General features: G+C 37.2%; 1 protein-coding gene and 1 long non-coding RNA gene across 2 annotated transcripts in view; one reads left to right on the top strand and one right to left on the bottom strand.

Annotated features, from left to right (window-relative positions):
* Positions 1 to 5,590, bottom strand: part of DCN (decorin) — a 38,409-nt gene extending 32,819 nt beyond the window's left edge. The window contains exons 1-2 of the mRNA XM_032106330.1: positions 5,390 to 5,590; positions 1,511 to 1,746 (exon numbers count right to left, since the gene is read on the bottom strand). Of these exons, the coding sequence (XP_031962221.1) occupies positions 1,511 to 1,718 (208 nt within the window). The 5' untranslated portion in view covers positions 1,719 to 1,746; positions 5,390 to 5,590. The remainder of the gene's footprint in view (positions 1 to 1,510; positions 1,747 to 5,389) is intronic.
* Positions 5,576 to 16,250, top strand: part of LOC116442832 — a 32,067-nt gene continuing 21,392 nt past the window's right edge. The window contains exons 1-3 of the long non-coding RNA XR_004239660.1: positions 5,576 to 5,619; positions 12,526 to 12,798; positions 13,819 to 13,895. This is a non-coding gene — a long non-coding RNA (uncharacterized LOC116442832). The remainder of the gene's footprint in view (positions 5,620 to 12,525; positions 12,799 to 13,818; positions 13,896 to 16,250) is intronic.

Genomic DNA, 16,250 nt, shown 5'->3' with positions numbered 1-16,250 from the left:
TTTGTAAACCACATGTGTTTGAAGGAGAAGTGCATGACCACAGGACCATGTACAGGAGTAAAGGGTCCCTGTGTGAATGTCTCTACTTTTTTACCAGGTGAAAGCTCATTACGTTCTGCAGAACTGAAACAGACTGAGAACAAGTTCTCAAAATAACTTAAATTCCATCGGCATTACTAAGCGTAACAACAATAAAACCTAAGACTTTCATGGCGTGTGGGGCAACCTCCTCCCCACTCCCCACTCCATGTTTGCTCTCTCTGGCACCTAAACGGCAAAAAAAGAAAATATCTTTCAAGAGCAACAGTAGTGTGGAAGCTTTATGAATGCATGGCTAGGTTAGCCCACACTCATTTGTGCAACTTGGCTTGCATTGTTCACTGGGTCTTTGCCAAACATATCTGTTGCATAATTACGTGGCTCACTTTAATAAATTCACAGAAGTTCCTAGGGGTGTAGCTAAAGTTTCCCCCTCCTTTCTGTAATTATACAACCCCTACCACCATGAGACACAGGTCCTAATTGGTGGATTTGTGCCATGACTTACGGTAATTATCAAAGCTAACATTATAACATAGGAAAATAGAAACACCCAGATATACATTTAAAGAGCTGAGAGAAGACTTAAAGAAAAAAAAGTTCTATAAAATCATGAGAAGTTATTTATCTTTTTCCTTGTGAGAAAAACTAATTTTAATTGATTTTCTGCACTGTACACTGACTAAGACTGAATAATACTGGTTAAAACCAAGAGCAGTCCCACTGAAGTCAGCTTCATTACTTGACAATTCTGCATGGAAAAGTCAAATACAGTGATGGCAGACATGGCCTCATATCCTGCTACTCTGACTGTGCACACAAGCCCTTCCCTTACATGAGGGAGTAAGGAAAGTTTGTGAGAAAGGTTCTCATGGTTTCAGCTTATATAGTGTCTAAGAAAGATATTTAATAAGGAACTCCATAATGTGTTCATTATTTTGGAGTGTTTCCAAGCTCTTTCTTCCAAAGAGCTGGTTCCAGGATATATGATTCAGTTGGTTATTTCATACTCATGTATTCCAGTGGAACTGGTATGACTTCTATGTTGAGGTACTAGACAGTATGATTAAAGGTGTTGGACCTTGGACCACACAATTTAGAACCTTTTAAAATGTTTCCATCCCCGCATCTGACCTCATTGAATTTATTTAACCCTCATCTGAAGGAATAGTTTGAAAAGTTATTTTCTCTGCAAGAGAAATCTGTGGTCTTTCAAAGAACAGATGAAATGCACAAATTCAAACTATACATTAAAAAAAATCAAACATTCTTCATGATCATAACAAGCACCCATCTTGCCAGGGCTTTACTGTCTACTTTGTATAGTAAATTCTCGTTAACTGCAGCTGTAGCATATTTCTTTGAAGAAAGTCAGTTATGGAGTGATGGAGCATAGCAGCCTCACCAACTCCGCTGCCAGCCCGTGACCAGAATGCGAGCACAGAGCCTCTGAAGATACTCTCGGGCTTACCTAGGTCAGAGCACTGCACCACACGGAGATGGCACTGGCAGCGGAAGGGGCACACTGGTCCAAATCCAGATATGACAGGATCATCCGTTGGAGCCATGTCAGCTGACCCCTCATCCTCCAGCATAAAGTCAAAGAGGCCCTGCTGGTGGAATGGCTTGGCCAAGCATGCTGGCAGCAGTAGGACAAAGAGCAGAGCCAGCCTCTTCATGGCTTAGTTCATCGACTCCCAGCAGAACCTAGGATTCAAAGCAGTGGATTACCAACAGAAGTAGCAGTTTCCCATAGCTGCACAGTTCCTCCTGAAGGAAGTCCAGCACATCCACCAATTGCATAACTGTTCCTTTCAATAAAAGAAAACTGAATTGCAAAAATAGGACAGTTATGTGATAAGAGTCTGGTAACTGCTTGTCAATAGGCCTTTTTTTTTTATACAGAGCAGTTTGAAGGCAACTGTAAACACATCTGTTTGCATATTTAGAGTAATATTTATTAGGAACAGGCAGTGCTGTCAACTTTGTTATGCAAAAGAGTCATAGCAATAAGCCACATTTTCCATGTGCCTCTTTTCTGCCAGCGTAACAGTCTATTTGATTTCATTAGCATTTATTTCATAGCCATGGGTTTGACCCATGGGGACAAACCTGAGGTTCCCAAACTTACTGTAATTCAGTATTTCATGTCTTGAAAAATATTTTTAAGTGTCAGCTTGCTGTGTGTTTTAAGTTATAGCCTAGTAAAACTGACTGAGAAAGAGTAGGATTTAGTGAGAGTAGGGTGGAAAGTGAGGGGAAGATCTTTAGTTGTTTAAATGCATTATAGTTCTTTCCTAGTTTAAACAGCACAATAAAACGGAATACAATGTTTTGTTATATCGAATAGTCTTGGTTTTCTTTCCAAATTTTGACATCCACCCTGAGAATCCTCTGTTTTGCACTGTGTAAGAATTTGATTTGATGCTTGCAGTGTTGTGTGCACACTTTCTAATATGATCAGGTCTTCATTCTGTAGACTTTCATGCTCAGGAGCAACTTTACACAAGTATGTATTGTCATAGATATTAACAAGAAAAGCTGCTTAAATACATGTTCTCAGGACTTAGGCCTAGATGCATTTCAACACACTGTAGGTTGTGCTACCTGTCTTGTTGTGCATTAAGGACAAATTACACAATTGTTTGCAGGTTTTGTATAAAGGCTGTATAGACCAGCTAATTTTCTGAAAATTTTCTTTTACTGTGTATTTTATATAATGAAGTTCATACTTTACAAACTTTAATTGGTCTAAAAAAATCCACAGAAAGATAAAATTAAGAAATCTGCCTTCAAATTGCCAAGTGACACAAAGGCAAACTTGTAATTTGTATAGGACTTTTTCTTAAAATGGATGGCATAATCCTGAATACAGATGCTGCTCTTTGTAATGAAAGCAAAAATGTCCACTTCCTTCTTCAGGCCAATATCTTAAAAATGCTTTGTCTGAGTGCTAGCTGGGATTACTTCTGAAGAAACCTTCAGGTCTGTCTCTCAAGAGGATGATAAGGATATACTATAAAATATACTGGTGGCTTAAAATCATGGCATAAATTTCTGTGATCTACCTGACAGAAAAATACGTATCTAACATCTTCAGATACCCCAAAGACTTCAAAGTGAAATCACATGGAGTAGAACACTGTTTATGTTGTCTCTTTAGGAGACATATTTGTTTTCTTAGCTGGACATGAGAGCACTTCTATTCCTGGAACAGATATCTTACTCACTGTGTGCACTGAGGGGTATCACAGACCCCTACATCAGCTAGAGAGTTTTTAGTATGTCCTGTCAGCCAATGTTGTGTAAACTCATGGCATGTAGCAGGGGAAGGCTGTGTCCCCATGTGGATCATCCTCCTGTACTTCCTCCTGCCCTGGCTCCCCACCAGCACTGGGGCTGTGTCCCCTTGCCAACAACACCCCTACCAGTGCAGGCAGAGTGCACAGGGTGTCAGGATGTCACAGCCAAGTGCTGTTAATGCATGGCAGTGAGCTGGTACCAGGGTTTAATTTTTGAAATAGTAATTATCATGTGCAAATCATTGTAAAATAACAATGCAATTTATTAATAATCTGAAAGGAGAAGAAAAGTTTGTTAAATCATCACCATTCATCACAATAACTTGCCTTGTGATAATGATCAATAAAATGTTACCCCAGCACAAATTATTTTTCAGAATGTATATTAACAACAATAGACATTGGGAATGCTGCACGCTAATCCTTGAATGGCAGTGGCAGTCAGGAATTTTTAAAGACCTTCCTCAGCCTTTTTTTTTGTGTGTTAATATGATTTTAAAACGTTTTTAAATATTTAAAACTTCTTTATTCGCTCTCAGGGTCACTGCTGAAGTACCACCCATCCCAAGAATGCACAATCAGGATCCTATCCTGGAGTTTAATTATTACCACTCAGAAAAGCAAAAAAGAAATTAGAAAGGCACTTTAGAAGTGTTTTCACACTTTGCTTCTTATTCACATTAATATTGATGATTTCATTTATCTCAGGTAAACCCTGTAGCAGGCCTTTCCTTTGGTCCCTGTTTTGTAAAAACTGTAATAAAATCAGAAAGAGCTGTCTATAAAGGAAAACTGTAGAACAACAGAGGATATCAAGTATATAATCTGAGGATACAGCAAAGAAAATAGCAGACACAAGCTACATATTAATAAAGATACAGGAATAGATATCTTCAGTCATATACGCATTCATTCTGCAGAGACGAGTATCTGCTCCTATTGTTTGCATGTGTAATTGAACATAAACAAAGGAAAAGATATACACAAAACTGGACTACCAAGAAATGTTTACACTTCACTTACAAGAAAAGAGTAGAGAGGGCAAAAAATCTGCATTCTGTGACACAATATTTATGTCTGCAGGACATAACTGTTTAGAAGTCCTTTAATTATGTGTTTACAATAAAGAAGACTTTTCCACAAACAGAGGAAACTATACCATAGGCTTGGCCACATTTCATTTTAAAATACTACTGAAAAAATGCTTCATCAGTTCACGTCACCACTGTATTGGTGGTCTTCTTGTCAGTTTACCTTAATATTAAGGTTATATTATTAGTTCACCTACTGTCAGAAATCTCTTAAAAGTCCACAAAGACAAGCTAAACTATATTTTTCAGTTTCAAAAAAATCCCCTCCATTTTATGTTATGCCCATTTTGTGCAATAAAGTCTAGATGTGAAAACACAGGAGCTGGAAGTTTTTAAGAGAATAAAAATCTTTTAACAGGAGTTTCAACTGCAGGAATTTTCTTTTCTACTATTTCATTCATAAGAACCTTCTTTAAACATGATTCCCTTGTTTGTACCCTGTAACATAGCACTTTCTAACATTACAAAGGCATACACAGAGCCCATTTAACTTACTACTATGCATTTTTTTCTCTGAAATCGAAATTATATTCATCAGTGCCTGAAATATATATGAAGAAACACATGAAAAGGAAATCACAGAGAGCAGTATAAAGCAGAAATGTAAGCATACATGCATTTTTTACGCTCTCTACACCACCGATTCTAAACACTGGATTGCAGAGAATATACTGCTGCAAAAGTTTACAGCAAAGAAAAAGAAAGAACTATAGCAGTGCTTATACAAATCAAAACAAGAGACAGAATAGTCAAATAAACAGTAGGAAATCTGCACAGTCTTTGAGAATGCGTTCTCATGTTTCCAAGAAACAAAAGTACTGGACAGAAAACTTAACATTACTAAACATTTAGTAGGATTTTTAACTTGCTTCTCCTAAAATTCAAATAGTTCTTGCCATAGACTTGCCCGAAGTTTTTTAGTGCAGCATAGTTCAGGAGAATTGCTAAAAACCGTACCTTTTAATCCAGGGATTTGCAACAGGAGCTCTCAAAGCTGAGATGTAATTAAACTAAATATTCAACCCAGGCAAAAGGCTTTGCAGGTGTGGAAAGGAGGAGGGGGTAAATTCAGCTCAGTGACTGTCACTTGGTGGAAAACCCTCCTGCTTCTATTCCATAGCACAGTTAAAAAATAAGGTTTCTCTCAATGAACACAATCCAGGCTGACACCCACATTAGATCATATGGTAATGATATGTCTCCTGTATTGTAGCCAGAAACTTTATCAGCTCTTTTGCTTTCTTTTCCTCCTTTTCCTTTTTCATTTGCTTTATTTCTCTTTCATCTGTTTACAATCCCAGACTACTTGTACATTATAAAACAGATTCTTAGCTGTAATTCATCTTACTTATTTTATTTATGTCCCTACAACATATATTTAGGAAAGTTTTCTTGGTTTTAACTATGGGGGGTTTTATGACTCATTAATGAAAAAAATGTTTAGCTGTTCCTCTTGTTTATAGTATTTGGAAATCAAGGAAATGATATAAAATTAATCTCTGAGTCAGGCAAAGTGGAGATTAAGACCAGAAAAAAAGGGTTAGCTTTAAGTAAAACTGTTTAAACAGATATCAACCTGCCTTTGCTTATGGTATAATCATGTCAAACTAAGTAGTATATAGTTTAATATATTATTATCTTGTCTAATAATAGAGTTTGTATGTATTTTTTCAAACTACAGCATGGTTTTGATACATATGAAAATCATGTTTTCATTAGTAAAATGATTCTAACATTTGTGGTTAGAGCTGCTTTATATAAACTTTGCTTTTTTTTTTTTTTTTTCACTGCCTTCTCACCAGGACAGCAAAACAGAGGGGAAATTAGCTTTAACTGTTTGGTTTTTTGGTCGATGGTTTTTTTGTGCTTTAAAATTCTTTTTGGTGGGTTATTTTTTTTTGTTGGGTTTTTTTAAGAGAGAGATTTTTTTTAAAACATGGAAGGAAAAATGGATCTGACTTATTTTTCAGATTTATATTTTATTTTAGTAATTTCTGGTTTTATGTAAATGTCAGTGGAAGCTAAAATGCAGTTTGTTTATTCCTGCACAATTTTAGAAGTCTAGTGAACTGAAATGAGATAAAATACAATAATTACTATTTATTTAGTCATCCAACCACATTGTGAACATGTGTAGCTTCACTGTGCTGTTAGCTGTCCTATCTAAATACTGAAGGCTTGTGTCTGTGTGTTTTGACTTGTATCCTTTTATTTATGCCCCTAGGCTAAGACCAGGTGCAAATCTGAAATTAAAGCCTGTAAAATGATGTTTAAAAGAAGTCAGAATTTTTAGAAACACAGTAGACTCTTGAAATTTTAGCTGTCCTCCTCATTTAAATTCAAGAAGAGCCCTTATAAGAGATCATATAATTGTTCTCCTTTGGTGGAAGAAAGCATGGTAGAATAATTTTGTTAGTTTTGGTCTGTGTAAAACAAAGGTGTAATCAGACATCTTACATTACAGAGTCTTTATATAGCTGACTCTAAAAGTTAAGGATCAGTTATTCACCCCTAGTCCTCAAGCTAGCTTCTTTTCCCTGCCTCACCACTGGATTCAAGACTGCTAATGGTTTTTGTTGTGACATTTTTCTGCATATGATTAGTGGTGTTCCAAGCTTTTATGCTTACAACAAAGCCTTATCTTTGTCCAGAAGTGTCGCCATGAGGCTTGCTGAAATCTTGGCTGCATCTTAGTAATGTCAGTTATTTGAACCTTGGTCACCAGCTGCATCTGGTGTTTAAAAACATTTCAAAGCAAGATTTTGATGAGGAACAGGTCAGGGTAAACTTGTTGTCAGTTTGCTTCACAAAACCCATTCATATTCTTTGCCAGCAAAGCTCTAATACATTTGTTCTGATACCTGTTATGGGGTTGAAAGGTGTTGTAATTTAATGCCTCAGTAATTTCTTTGGAGGCAGAGGGGGGATGAGTAGCCATCTCCCCTTCTTTTTGTCTTAGGTATTAGGGAGATTCAAACCAAAATATGAAGGTAAAGTTGGGAACAGCTGGAGCACAGGGTGCTTGCTGGGTGGACTGGGGGCTGCATTTTCTTTCATGAAGTTCATTCCAAGAAGATCAGAGGGGGAAAAGATGTTACCAGCTTTAGGAATGATGAAAAAACAGTTATTCTACCTGTTGATACCCAGAAGTAGAAGAGGTATGTGTTAGGTGTCCAGCCCTTCCTGAAATGGAAAGTGGAGTAGGGTGGAAGACAGAGCAACTGAATGGGAGACGACACATGACATTGAATATTGAGGTAATACTCTATTAATTGTTTTGAATCAAGGAATCACTGAATCATTTAGGTTGGAGGAGACCTCCAGGGTCATTGAAACTAACCTTTGACTGATCACCACCTTGTCAATTAGACCATGGCCCTAAGTGCCACGTTCAGTCGTTTCTTGAACACCTCCAGGGATAGTGACTCCACCACCTCCCTGGGCAGCCTGTTCCAGCACTTAAGAGCCCTTCCCATGAAGAAATTCTTCCTGATGTCCAACCTGAACATGCCCTGATGCAGCTTGAGGCTGTTTCCTCTTATCCCATTGCTGGTTGCCTGGGAGAAGAGACCGACCCCCACCTGGCTACAAACTCCTTTCAGGCAGCTGTAGAGAGCCATAAGGTCACTCCTGAGCCTCCTTTTCTGCAGGTTGAACAACCCCAGCTCCCTCAGCTGATCCTCTTAGGACTTACTCTCTAAACCTTTCCCCACCTTCACTGACCTTCTCTGGACACAGTATTTGTGTGCTTTCATGGGAATGCAGATCCTTTATGAAACAACTATTCCTTTAATCCCACTCTTTGCCCCCTGCTGTGTCACTCAGAAGATAAACAACTTTAAAAAAAACAACCAAAGAACAATATTAAGTCATTATGTCATTTTATGGCCCTTGACCATACACAGTGCCTAGCACCAATCAGCTATCCTTCTCAGTCTGACCTATTTTGACTATTGCTTAGTCAGTATAAAAAAAATCATTATTAGAACAGTCTTGGTTTCTATGTGACTTTATTACTCCAATTTAACAAACTTTTAGGGCTGCATGCTGCTCCAAATACTGATTCCCAGAAAGTCACAGGCAACTGCATGTTAATGTTATTTATATAACAATATTTTTATTAAATTTTGATGGATAGCATCTGCTTCATTTGCTCTTAGCTTATTTTGTGAACCTTTCAAAGGGCAGTGGTGGGAAAGAAGGCAGGAATCCTGCCCTGCTGGTGAGTGCTCTACCTGGGTCCAGTGGAAGTCTCTGCAGGAAAGAGATGAACACTGCCCTGTAAGGAGCAGGCATTTCCTGGGGAAATTGCTCCTGGAGCATGGGGCTGAGCTGGGAGAGACATGTTCAGCAGGCACCCAATGCTGCCAGAACAGGTTGCAGCCTCCTAAGAGGAACTGACATAATCCGTCCCTGGGAGTAGAAAGAAAGGCTTTTTTTTAGGGAGTCGGGGAAATAATGGATAGCATTTATTGCAGTCCAGAAAGCCACTAGGATGAAACAAAAGCAGGAGGACAGGATCTGTTCTGCAGGAACATGGTGTCCCAGAGATTCAGATTCTTCCTGATTCTAAGTTTTCAGTTCTAAGTTTAAAGAAGGCATTTTCTTGGGCTGCCTTCTAATAGATCCCAGCTTTGATGATCAAAGACTGGTTAGCATTGTTGTGGTGGCTGTGGTAAAGAAGGGCAGGCAAGTCTCCCTCAAAGTCCTCCTAAATCAGCTAGGTAAGTGCCAATCCCCATCAAGAAGGAATGAAAACAGATCCCCTGCTTGGCTGCCTCATGGAAATCCTCTTCACCTCCTCGGTATCTCACACCTGGGCTTTACTTGCTTCCTAGCATTTCATCTTCCACATTCCCTAGGTACTACAGTCACAACACTAGGCACAGTAATTTCTTCCAATTAAGTGTAGTAAACTGTTCTTCACAGTTAGCAGTGGAGTTCCCTTACTAAAAATGTGTGTAAATATGCACCCCAGCTTAGTAAACATTGATCCAGGTAAATATTGACCCAGGCACAGCCTAACAAGGTAGTTAAAGAGAAGAAATGTAATTTCTGGATATTCTGAGTATGAAAGTTTCCTTCAGTGCCCTGTGACCTCAGAAATTATCATCCTGAACTCCTTCACATTTCCATCAAAAGGGCTAATGTATCAGATTTTGGATGTGTGCTACCAGTAGCATTTTATTTATGCTTCCGTGAAAAGCAATTCTTGTACAACTGTTTGAACAAAATGCAGTCAAACTTCAAAAGACAGAGCTCTCTTTGGAGGAACAGTCTCTTCTGTCACTGTCTGTCTTCCCATCTCTCCCTTTCCCACCCTGCAAGAGTGTGTACTGTGTACCTCTCATGGTCATGTCTCTCCTCTGAAGGGAGCCTGTGGAATCTACACGTCACTCTAGGAAACTAATTCAAATTTTCCTCAGCTGAAGTATCTGACATGATCATATCCTTTACTTTGGTCTCTTTTCTTTGGAAAGGTCTATCTGTTCCTGTACTTGACACTGGCTTTCATTTCCACTGGCTTTTATATTCTCTCCTGAATCAAATCATTTTGTCCAGGTCTATCTAGCAGCTGTAGAAGTCAACCACATATCAATGTAGCCTTACTTCTCACTATGATTTCAAATGCTCTGAACTTAACTTCCACCCTTGAGGAGGAAGCATTTCCTGGCTATTCCTCGTGTTTTTGTAGTGTAGATGTACATTTTGAGATTTCTCTTACCTCTCTCCCTTCAAAAATGCAGCAAATGCAAGGTAAAACTAGACTTTGTATGAGTCCTACCAGCTCCTAGGCATACTGCAAGCAAAGAATGAGGGAAATGTAAAAGCAATTGTGGACCAAAGATCCCAGAACTTCACTGTAACTTCAGCTCTTCACCTTTAGTTAAAGAAACTGAAGAAAACATAGGCAAAATTGTTTGTTATCACGCCCATTGATAGACCTTTGTATCAGTACTGAGGTGCTCCATTTTCTGTGCTGTAGTGACAGACAGCATTAAATTTTGTTCCTGCCTGGTTTTCAGGTGAGCATCAGCAGCCTCCTATCCTCCAGAAAATCTCTTATGTGAAAGAGAGAGTGTGCTGACAGATACTCCACAGCAAAGGTTCCAGGAATCTACAGGTCCCCATGAAAGACATTTTCCCAGAAAAGAGTGTCACTTTGGGAGTGTGGGCTGTGAAAGAGGAAGTGATGGCTGAAGAGAGAGAATTAGTTTGGGTAAGAGGAGATTAATTTTCTTTCCAGTGAGCAGCTCTTTCATCAGATTTTGGCCTTTCTCTATATTTTGCAGTATCTTGAGTTGCAGTCCAACTATTTTCAAGGTTCAGATGAAAAATCCAAACCATAATTCTCATTTTAGACCATGCTCTGGACAAGCTTCATCATCCCAGCTGAATTACACAATGCCCTAGAAAAGGATGACAGTAATTCATGCAAATGTTGCAACTGTATTCCTTGCAGGTACTCTTTTAGTCATGGGTTATGAACCAGCATTTGAAACAAGGCACATCCTGTGCTGCTCTGAGCAGCCTATTCCCAGATTATGAAACACATGTGAATGCCAGGGTCATCTTGCATTTCCAGCTTAGTCATCACAGAGAATAAACTTGTTCAGGGGGAGCTACTGACTGTTTTACTGAGGGAAGTCCAAAAAAAAGGAGTGGAATAGAAAAAAGGGACATTTTCATAAAGTTTTGTGTCTTTTTCTCTGTATTAAAATGCTCATTTTTGGCAATCTGTTGAGCAAAAAAAATTCTAACTTCAGCTAAATATACAAAATGGTGACTTTGAAGATATAAGCAATGTCATCACAAAACTCACCAGTTTTGTATGGACTGTGTGTCGTCATCACAGAGGAAAGAAGGGTGAAATTGAAGTTTATAAAAGAGTTCAGTAGAAGCTTTCAAATTGATTTTCACAATATAATGACTAAAAAATAAGTGTCTTGGACATTTTAGGAAGAGTCTTTAAAATATGCATTGTATTTCCTTAAGAAATTAAAGAGTCATTAACTTGCCTTAACCAAGTACGGGCTTTTCTTTCACTACTACTTAAAGTATATCTATTCTGCTTTTATTCTTATAAATAAACTCTTCAAAGGATTCTGCTAAGAAATTCCACTGATGTTCCTCAACAGAAATTTTCCATAGTCAACCTGGATATAACATAGTGAAGTTTTCTAAACAAAACAGAGTTTAATTCTACATGGAAAAACTTTAAATGTGATGGCAATTCCTTCAGCTACTGAATTACAGTGGAATGTTAATTGGTAGTCAGAAAGAAATGAAGGCTATCCTTTTTCTACACCTCTTGCTACATTATTCAGTGTTTTATTTCCTTCTTTACAATTTTTTTCTCAGTTACCTTCAGGAATATTGTGTTCCAAAAACACCAGCTACATTTTAATTTAGAGGATAACGCACATCCCTTGTGTTCCATCTGAATAAAAGTTAAATTACTCTTATCATAAATGCTCTTCTTTTGCATTTATTTGTATCATTTTTGGTTTCTTGGTTGGTTTTTTTTAGATCTGCATACGTAATAGATTAATTTATGAGCATACTGGGACACAGCTCCAGAAGACATAAATCATACATCCTATTGAAATTGCAGCATGCTGTGTTTTATGCCATTTCAGAACTTAGCCACTGATTTTCTTGACTCATCTTCATCTACCAAAATATATGAGGAACCCAAACTTTTCTGTGGAAAGAATTTCATTCAATATTTGGTTTTCCGGGATTCTGAGTAATTTCTGTACAAGTACATTTATTTTATTCTTATTTAACCCAGTTACTCAGCTCTACTGATGGTTAGTAAAGCTTTCCCAATATTGTACATGAGTATCTGCTGCAAATTAAGCCAATTACACTTTATTCTACTTTCTGTGAGACATCTCATGACAGTCTTCTTCATAGCACCCTTTGCGTACTTGAAGTGTCATCACTTCCTTCCTGTTCTCCAAACTGTTAATCCTCTAACCATTTTGCTTGCTACATTTTTTATCCAAATCTTCTGATTATTCATTTATTCTTTTATTTGTGATTTTTAAGGTCTCTTCCAGTCCAAACCATTTATGATTCTCCCACAGGTTCTCTTAATTAAAGGGGGTACTGGAAAACTGCTCCAAAGTCACCACAAACACTTCTCTTCAATAAACACTAGCAGAACACAGTGAATCAGCTCTGATCAGATTGGAGCCAAGCTCCATTGTGTGTGTCTTGGAGGCAGACATCATCAGCAAAAATATACATATGGTGTGGTGGTTATTTCTGAACACTGCTGTATTTAACAGCAAATGAATGACACTGGACATCTACTTCAAATGTCTGGAGTACCAAATCTTTCTGAGACTTCACAACAAGTAAGTCATGCACAATGATTACTGATCTCCTTGAGGGATTGCAGGCTTGATCTCTTCATTTTTTTCTGGTGTAAATATTGCAGAATAAAATTTAGTATAAGGCTATGTACAAACTATTATAACTGGTTTTACAGAAGTAATTTAAATTGGATTGATTTAAGTCCTTTTAGCCTTGCAGAGATTATTTGTAAATGTTTCATGGGAAGGACAAATTATTTCAGAGAAATCTTGTGGTTTGTTTAATTTGGTCAAAAAAAAATATTCCTATCTGTTAATATGTCTGAAGTAAGAAATTATGGAGTAAATTTGCAATGCCATTGAGCCTGAGTTTTCCTTTTCACTGCTGCAAAGAAAACATGGGTGCAGATTTTATAGCAATCCATTTCACATTAACCAATTACTGAGGGAACATATTAATGCTGAGACATGCAATCAGGTGATTTGCCAGCATGAAAGAATAGCCAGGCAATTTTAAAATTGCAGCTCAACAGGACTGTAGAAGCATATAAAGACAACACAGGTTTTTTTCTGGCTTTGAAGAGACAGTAATCCAGATATTTACTTGTGAGAACCCTTCTTGGAGGGTGGATATGGAAAATGCAAAGTAGTTGTATTCATTATATGTCGCAGTAAATGTCATTAAATGTAAGGCAGTCCAGTGTGCAAAAATATGTATGCCTTGAATATCTGAAAAGTTTATGCTTTAGCACATAATGCTATAAATAATGAGTGCTACCTGGGAATAAGCATCTCTTTTGAAAAAAAATACATCACGCAGATCATTGAATGTGAAAAAATTAAAATATTAAATAAATTAAAGGAGGAAATCAGAAACATAAGAAAGAAAAAGGGGGAAGGAGAGTACTAGATGGAGAAAGATGAAAATCCTAACTAAGCCTATTGCTTATCAGAGTGAGCCACTTAAAGTTATCCTCCCCTAGAACATATATTTTTCTGATATCTTCTCCCATTATTCACCAAAGAGACTTTAATAATATATACACTTGAACACTCCCACAGGGTAATACTTCCTTCTATTTTCACGCTGAGAAATTTCTTTGGTCACTCCTCGAACAAGGAACCTGTATTGTTACAAGGTAAGTCCTATGTTCCAAGTCTCTTAATTTAAAAAGTGGACTTTTTAAAAATCTCTGAATGACAGGCAAATGACAGAGTGGAATGAACCCTGGAATAATACCAGTAAGTACTAGACTCCTTTGAAGACTGCGTGTGGCACAGAGGCCACTGAAAGCAACTTATCTTCTCACTGACCACTGCCAGACTGGGCTTGGGCTGGACATTTCAGCTGGTTGCCCTGTTGTAGTTTTTGGGTTTTTCAGAGTATGATAAGAACAGAAGAGTAAAAGGCTGTCAGTGGCATGTTGGAAAACTTTTGTAGCTTATGTAGAATGGGCCCTGATAGAAGCAGAAGTCTCATGGACTTTCATAAATTATCAAGCAAATCTGTTTATTAGATAGGCATTGCACTATTTTTTTTATAAGGCTTTTTCTTCAAATATTTATTTCCCATATTTAACAACTTTTATTTGGTTTATTTAAAAAATAATCCTGCTCTTTGGAGCAAGTTATTCACTAAGTGAATTTTTTTCCTCCAAAGTCATCCAGCTTTGCACATAATTTAAAAGAAAATATTTTTTTTTCCAAAAGCCACAGGAAGTTCTAAATGCTTATTTAAAAGAGGGCAATGAACGCTTCCCAGTAGGATGTAAAAGTAAAATAAATACCATTCTCAGTCACATATTGTTCAGACAGACACAAAACAGATTATATGAGAGGCCGTGAGAAAACTCCCTTCATTAATGGGATGAGAAATTAAAATAGTTTGGATAGTATTATTGTAGTCCATTTGCTCATATTATTATAGTGCATTTGCTCAAGGCTGTTTTCATTATTTTCCAGATATACCTCTTTTGCCTTATGGTAGAACACTGAAGTACCTTTTTTCTCCCAAATAGTTTGAAAGGAAAATTTTTGTGTGAGTGTGATATTCTGAATTAGAAATATAGTAATATAGAGGATTTTTTGCCACTGTTCTTTATTAAGAATAAATTACAGCAGAAAAGACTTAGAAACACATTTCCCAAAATAAGTGTCAATGGTCAGAAATAATTATTTTCCTCCAATCCCAAACTTTTTAACCAAATTCTTCTCTTTGCATTTTAAAGATTCTTTTCACAAACTATTGTTTCAGTGGGTGCCTAAGTTTAAAGGATGTTGCAAACTCCTTCATCGTATTGCACACAAGACATTTCCTTGCTTTATTTCAGTTGGTGTTGAATGGGATCATAAATAATTAGGTCAGTTTTGGGCATCAGCTCAGTTGTGCTTGTTCAGTGGAGCTGTGGGAAAATTCAGTACTTCTCAAATGAGACCACAGATCTGGATATAAACATATATTTGGGGAATTGTACTAGAAAATTTAAGCTACTGTGAAATCATGTATGAATAAAACATTACAGGAAGAATAAGCAGAAATTTAATGTACTGAAAAAATGTTGGCTTGCATACACTTTAATAAAGATTTGTATTTTTATTTCCACAGAACATGTTTAGAAGGACCACTAATTTCAATAATATGGATTTAGCCCAGATTAAAATTTTTTCCACTAATGATTAAGAAACCATTTCACATCTCCCAGCTCCAGTATATAATACCTTCTATTTCCTTGGCCTGACATCCTTCATGTAAAAGAATATTTTTGGAATAGCATGTAATACACTGTTGTGTGTTCGTGATGGCGAGTTTTATGTTATTACTGTAGGCAAAGTACCAGGCACTTATGGGGAAAACACATTCAGTGAATTAGCTAGACAGAATGCACAGGCTTCTTGGCAGCTTTACTCTTTCACTTCTTGCTTTTCAATGTACTAGGAGTACTTCTAAATATCAAGTAGAAAAAGTTTTTATGCCAGAAAACATATTTCTGCCACCTAAAAAGTGGAAACAATAGAAAATGAAGGCTGTAAACATTTTAGGTTTTGACTGAAGTGTTTCTTATCAGGTATTTATCTAGTAACATGAAAACAAGGCTTACTTGTCATTTCAGTTCGCTAGGAGCCATTGTAAAAATCTTAATATTAAAACTCTATATGTTTAAGTGACATTTGAAAGGCTGATTTTTGAGTTCCATCCTTGCGACCTTTTAGGAATATGTCCTTTGTTTGCACTTAGCAGCACACATGGAAAGACAGGGATATTGACAAAGGCAACAACTAGAAAACAGCAAAAAATCCCTGGCCCTGAGTAACATTCTTGACATATGACTTGTCTTTCAAAAATGGGTCATTTCTGCCTTTGCATTGTTCACTCTCAGGGATTTTAAAATATATTGACGGTCGTTGCAATTTCTTCAGGAGGTAACATTCAGAAATTTGAACCAACTTCCATGTGTATATAAGTTCAGTAAAAACAAATACAGAAAACAAAAGAA

This window comes from Corvus moneduloides, chromosome 4 (assembly GCF_009650955.1).
Source record: "Corvus moneduloides isolate bCorMon1 chromosome 4, bCorMon1.pri, whole genome shotgun sequence".
NCBI lineage: Eukaryota > Metazoa > Chordata > Aves > Passeriformes > Corvidae > Corvus > Corvus moneduloides.
Note: the sequence above shows the minus strand (reverse complement) of the source record. Positions and strands in the feature narration are given on the sequence as shown.